The following is a 6,534-nucleotide window of genomic DNA, read 5'->3' as shown; positions in this document are numbered from 1 at the left end:
TTCTGTTCCCTTAAAACCCTCCTTGACCACCTCAGTGGCTGTTCTAAGTGTCTGGATGCTGAGCCCACACACAAAGCCTTGGAGCTCACACAGCTGCCATTTGACCTAAGTCCATCTTGTCTCCTGTGAGTATTTGTTGTGTTTTTCCTACACAGGGAGAATTGGATTAATTCTGATTAAACTTAACGTGAACTTCTTCAGGTGAAGAACTGACGTGGAGATGTGTGTGACGGCCACAGTGCTGGCTGATGTCCCCAGCATCCATCGCACGAGCGAACTGAACCCTGGAGGCTTTGTGTAACACGTGAACAGGGATGTCGGCATTAAGCCTTGTGGGAAATGTCTCCATTCTGCTCCTGTGTCTGTTTAAATCCTGTTTGTTTGAAGGGGAGAGCAAGGAAGTGTGACCTTTCTCATGACTGCTCCTATAGTGAGAAAGAGACAGCAAGAGCTGAAGTGAAGCACACAGTGGTTAGACTCCACAGTCCCGAACATACTGAGACAGATCTTTCTCCTTACAGTTATTTCTCCATGACACCCTGTGGAGGAAAGCAAGACATGGAAAGAAATGGTTAAAAACTTGTCTCTGCTGTCACCCACACATATACAAACATTGGCGAGAATGCAGTACAACAGTGACACTAATGGAGACTGTGTTCTGAGTCATTCTCAAGTATGACACACAGGCTAGAGCTGCACCCCAAAACTGTAATGACTGGTGAACCTCTGTCTACAGGGCAGACTGATCCTCTCCCATCCCTCAGGAGAGCACAGGATGCTGAAGATCAGTGTCAGAACACGTTCCCTGATTCTGCAGCTAGTCTGAAGGCCTCACAAGAAAACAGTCATGTATGGGAACTCTCACAATCTTCAGAAATTCCCTAAAAATAATGATGTGGAAGAAAAAAAAACCCAAGTAGATCCACAGTTCTCAGCATGACACATGGGCCTTAGAGAGACTCGCTGCATCTATCAACAGAACCAGCAGTTCCCCTTCCAAGACTTCCAACATACCATGCTAAAAGGCTTTGTCCATGCCTCACAACCGTCTTTACACATTCTATGGCTTGAGTGATGTCATCCTGCAGCAGAGCTGAAAGACAGGGGTGAGGAATGACAAGGACAGTTATAGAACACACTTTCCGTTCACATCCAGCCAGCGAGCCTCTGTGACACTGAGCATGAATTTAAGAAAACACACATTTCCCATGTAATAATAATCTGCTGATTATTGGAGATTCTTGTTCCTCTGATTGTATCTATGTGACAAGGCGTATGTTACTCTATCTCTCACACATACAGTCCCTGGAGAAGCTGGGGCATGCTTGAGTTGTAGAGGTGTTTGAGCGTGTGCATGTGCTTGTGTTCTTAGGATCCAGCACTGCTGCAAAGTAAAGAACCCACCGCAGTAGTGAGGAGGCTCTGGAGGGTGTGGGACTGTTGGCTACAGTGAGGGAAGCCCCTCTTCCTCACACTGGGGAACAGAACAAGCAGGGAACTGTCAGCTGGGTATCTACCACTGAAAAAAGCAGGGGCTGGAGAGAGGGCTCAGTGGCTGAGAGCACGGATGCTCTTCCAGAGGTTTGCTTCCCAGCGCCCACATGGCAGCTCATGGCTGTCTATAACTCCAGCTCCAGAATACCTGAAGCCCTCTTCTGGCTTCCACGGGTATCAGGCACACACACGGTGCACAGAACTACAGGCAGGGAAAACACCCACACACATAAAGATAAATTAACACTTTTTTAAAAGCAAAGTATAAACTTTGTACGACTAAATCTCTTCCTAGAGGTTTATAACCAATAAAGTGGAAGCAGCTAATGCGTTTTAAGATTGAACACTGAAGAGTGGTGTTTGTCAGTACAGAATAATGCTACTGTAAGTTTATTCCCTCTTTAAGATGAGAATTCAGGTCAGCATTTTCTTACTTTGGATTTGGTTTGAGTGATAGCCATATTGTACAGCTGTGTAAGTGTAACTTAATTTGTGTTAAAAAATAAAATTTTTACATGTTTTTATGTGAGTAACATGTATGTCATATAATTTACATGTACTTAATTTACATGTTACAGCCTAGATTTACGTTGTAAAACAGTACTTTCTAAAGGTTTCCAGTTAAGTGAATCTGTGAGTACTCAAATGGGAAGTGATATTCCCCTTTTCTTGTATTTTCTAATACTTTACAAAGACGACAGATGAGTGTACAAAACACTTTTAAAGACAAAGTGAGTTACAAAGAATTTTCCAAAATCCATTTCCTTGTGGCTATTTTAAGAACCAAGTTTTATATGGTGGATCACATTGATGGATTGCCATATATTGAACCACCCCAGCATGCCCGGGTGGCTCTTTAATCACCACCCCTGAGGGGGGAGCAGCCTTACCAGGCCACAGAGGAGGACAATGCAGACACTCCTGAGGAGACCTGATAGGTTAGGGTCAGATATAGGGGAGGAGGACCTTCCCTATCAGTGGACTTAGAGAGGGGCATGGAAGGAGATGAGGGAGGGAGGGTGGTATTGGGAGGGAATGAGAGAGGGGCTACAGCTGGGATACAAAGTGAGGAAACTGTAATTAATATAAATTTTTTTTAAATATCTAAGCTTTACAAAGTAGAAATTAATACAGATCATTGCTGAGGTCTGCCCCGGGAGCTGTTCCCCAGGAACAGTCCACATTGCTTCTGGGGCAGGGTCTGCCATTGGGAACTGGCTTGCAGACCAGGCTGTGCTGCTTGGCCAGTGAGATCTGCCTGTCTCGCTCCCCAGTGCTGGTGTTAAAATTGTCTACCACCAAACTCAGCTTTTATGTGGCTGCTGAGGGCCAACCATTGCCATAGGGGACTCTTCTCTCTGATCTGTCTTCCCATTTTATTTTATTTTATTATGTTATTTTATTTATTCATTGATTTTAGCAGTGGGACTGAGGGTCCTCTGATATGTAAGCAGGGCCTTCTATCACTGAACTGCACCCTAAGCCTAACATCTTCCTTGGCTAACTTTGATGTGCTTAGCAATGACTTTCTAACAGCAAGAAGTCTCCCCAGGTTCCCGATGCTTCCTTCACTGCTATGTCCCTGCACAGAATCTCTGCTCTCGCAATGAGAGCAGATGGGCTGTTTGCTCTCACTGTAAAGCTGCCTTGTCTTACCGCTGCAGGGTATCCCACAGCCATTTCGTGGGTTTTTGTTTTTGCCGTCATCACACCACAATCGGCTCTTTATCTGAAATATCCCATAGTCTGCGACTCGGTTATGGTGGGTTATAGCTTGGGTGTTATATCCGCTCTCATGATGAACTAAACACAGCCCTGAAAAGAAAAAGAGTGTTTCTCAGTCTGCAGCAATAACAAATGATCTGTATTTGATACCAAAATCAGCACTGTGATCTGGCTGTATTTACTTTATACCTACGATCATATGGTTTAATGGTATAATATGCTACGACTAGTTCAGCCTGGGTCTGGCTGTGTTGCTCAGGGTAGTCTCTCCAGTGATCCTCCTGCCTCAGCCTGTCAATCAGGTGGAACTTCTGTTCCTAGTCAGCAAGTAATTTTCCAGTACTCCAAAAAGACTCCCTTTGGGGACAAACCAGCCTGTACAGAATAAACAAGATTAGGTGCTCAAAAGTTGAAGGTACTAAGTACTTCCTTTTCCATTGTTGAGAGGAGGGTCACCTTCTCTCCCCACCATGGCATGTGCCTCTCCCCTCAACTCGTAGACCCTGAGAAGGGGGACAGCAAAAATGTCACTTTCCCAGATGTGCTGACATCTCCTGGAGGACCAGGTATCGTGAAGACTGCCCACAGCAACTTGTGCACAAGCAACATTTGTCCCTATGCTGTCATGAATGAGCAGGTGAACAGATCACTGTCTTGTCTGTTATTGGCAGAGATGTGGATGGAATCCCAGAGTTGGATGTGGTGGGACCCACTGCTTGGCCAGGAGGTTTTTGGAAACATGTGTCAGGGAGACCACATGATCACACCAACCTGGGCCTTTGACACCACAGAGTGAACACAAGCCCAAAGAGATATGTCCTCTGCTCTGCCCTGGACAGTTGCCTCAGTCTCCACAGCTTGGGTTAGGTCTGTATTGAGGAAGTTCTTCAACTGCCTTTGGTGGTTCAATACACGGTTGAAAGTTACAAGAAGACCAGGAAGGCTGCTTTTCTGTTTTAGAAAGATAAGGCCAGAGATGACATTTAAAGGTCTATGTATCTCTGCCAGTGAGGCCTGAGGACATCAAGAAACTGAAGAAGCCAAGATAATGGCTGCAGCTACCCAGAAACCAGCGGCAGAAAAGAAAACAGCAGAGAAGAAACTGCCACAGAAGAAAAGAGGCCTGCTGCACACACTGTTGAATCCTGCTTCGTTCCATAAAGAACAACCGCAGCAGACTATTTGAATCAACATTTGATCAGAGAATAAGAAAATAAGACGGGAAAAACCGTGAGCCCAGCATGGTGGCTCACACCTTTAATCCCAGCACTTGGAAGGCAGAGGTGGGTAGGTGGAGCTCTGTGAGCCTGAAACCAGCCTTTTATAGGTGACAAGTTTCAGGCAAACGAGGGCTGTATACTGAGACCCTGTCTTTAAAACAAAATCAATATAGCTACTTCCTTCATTGCCTTAAATCCTCCCTGATGTCATCTTTCTAGCCATCCTACAATGAAATAAACCTTACTACATTCACTAAATCAATAGAAAATGTGTATGAAGAGGAAAATCACTTTTTAAAAACAGTAAGTGTTTTTCACAGTAATGTTCTCATAACAAAGTGAATTTTCAAGTCAAGCTAAGTTTTTTTTTTTTCTTTTGAGATCAGATGTCTCTAAGTATCTTTGGTGGACAGAAAACTAGTAGTCCTCTGCCTCACTATTCAGATATTAAGATTAGAGTTACAAGCATCACAACAGGATACTCAGAATCTTCTCTACAAGACTATTAGACAAAGAAAGGCTATCCAATGATTGCATCCATCCATCTGGCCATCCTTCCATCATCCATCCATATATTCACTTACTTATTGGAAGTTAGGTATTAAGTGGTAGCTGTTGGAAGTGCATCTGAAAAGCACACAGTAATCCTTAAAGAACTTTGCTTCATGCACATCTGCCACTGTGTCAAACAAAAAACCTTCTCAGAGAAGAACAGTCCTATACCCATTTTGAGGTGACCTCATTTCATCAGCACCTAGGGGCAAATATATAGCTCTGCCTTAGCAGAAAGTACAAAAAAAAAAAAAAAAGTCAAAATTTTTTATCTCAAAAGTTGCACACCATGGTAAGAGAAGTGAAGACAAACACCATGTTATCCAGGATCTCAGATCCCACATTCTGACTGAGTGAGTCCCCCATCTTTCTCAGCCCTTTTCCTTGGGCTATTAGGTCTCAAGCAACTGGAAAACCCAGTGACAGTCCAAGAGCACCTCAGGTCTTACGGTCCTAGTATGGCACAGAATTTCCCCTCTAATGACCTCACCCAGCATCTTGGATTCAAAGACAAGCAGTGATGCATTTAGTCAAATTAACTAAAACACACAGGAAACATAGAAATGTATTGACTCCCCCTCCTTCTCTAATTACTCACTGTTCCCCTGTCCCTGCTCTGAAAGCTCATCTGGAGGCATCAAGAAGAGACTTACAGTCTGCCAGCCTGAATCCAGCATGGCCATGCATTCCTTTACTTTTCAGAATTTTGGCCAACTCACAGCGTTCATAGACTTTGGCCTGAACAGTGGCAGAAAGCAGGAGGAGTCCCAGAGTGAGGAGAGCCTTCATGTTGACCTGGAAGCTGGATCAGCTGCTGGCTGACTAGAGAAGACCAGCCTCCTAGTTAAGCATCCTCCAGGTTCCTTCCTTCTCTTGCAATTGTCTCCTCCAATGTTTGAGATGTACACAAAGCAGGAAGTTCCTACAGTCCTATGAACTTCAGCGTTTGACCTTTTCCCAGAAAATTGAGGAGAGATGTTCTGGAAGTCCATGAACAAGTGTGCAGTGTTTGTTTTAAATTGCTTAGCAATGTGGGTCATTAAGAATGGAAAGGAGGGGCTGGAGAGATGGCTTAGAAGTTAAGAGCACTATCTGTTCTTCCAAAGGTCCTGAGTTCAATTCCCAGCAACCACATTGTGGCTCACAACCATCTATAATGAGATCTGGTGCTCTTTTCTGGTATGAAGGCACACATACAAGTAAAATGCTGTTTAAATAATAAATAAATAAATATTAAAGAAAAAAAAAAAGAATGGAGAGGAGAGACCACAACAGACACAATCTCCAAACATGCACCACACAGCACAGATAGACAGAGCAAGCCATGAAAGCTGGGGCAGGGAGTATACCTAAGTACTTCTGGACCTTCTCCTAAACAGAGCCATTGCCAACAACCTCACCTACACATAACCATTGCCTACAGACAAGAACAATATGTGCCTACTTTCTCCCTCAACCTGAGTCTGGCACAGGGCATGCCTAGCTCAGTGTAGCTGCTGGATAAACACTTTTGAACAAGTATTCCCCACTAAGGATGTGAAAA

At 44.2% G+C, this 6,534-nt stretch overlaps 1 protein-coding gene across 1 annotated transcript; it reads right to left on the bottom strand.

Annotated features, from left to right (window-relative positions):
* Positions 1 to 472: 472 nt before the first annotated feature.
* On the bottom strand, positions 473 to 5,780 carry LOC129690447 (lysozyme C-1-like). The gene is made up of 4 exons (XM_055626147.1): positions 5,645 to 5,780; positions 3,151 to 3,309; positions 1,015 to 1,093; positions 473 to 539 (listed from the first exon to the last, which is right to left on the bottom strand). The coding sequence occupies exons 1-4, from the start codon at positions 5,778 to 5,780 to the stop codon at positions 473 to 475; spliced, it is 441 nt and encodes a 146-aa protein (XP_055482122.1).
* Positions 5,781 to 6,534: the final 754 nt, after the last annotated feature.

Source organism: Psammomys obesus, unplaced genomic scaffold, assembly GCF_907164565.1.
Source record: "Psammomys obesus unplaced genomic scaffold, mPsaObe1.curated_primary_1811, whole genome shotgun sequence".
In the NCBI taxonomy this organism is placed as follows: Eukaryota; Metazoa; Chordata; class Mammalia; order Rodentia; family Muridae; genus Psammomys; species Psammomys obesus.
The sequence above is the reverse complement of the archived record's forward strand: the minus strand, read 5'-3'. Positions and strand labels throughout refer to the sequence as shown.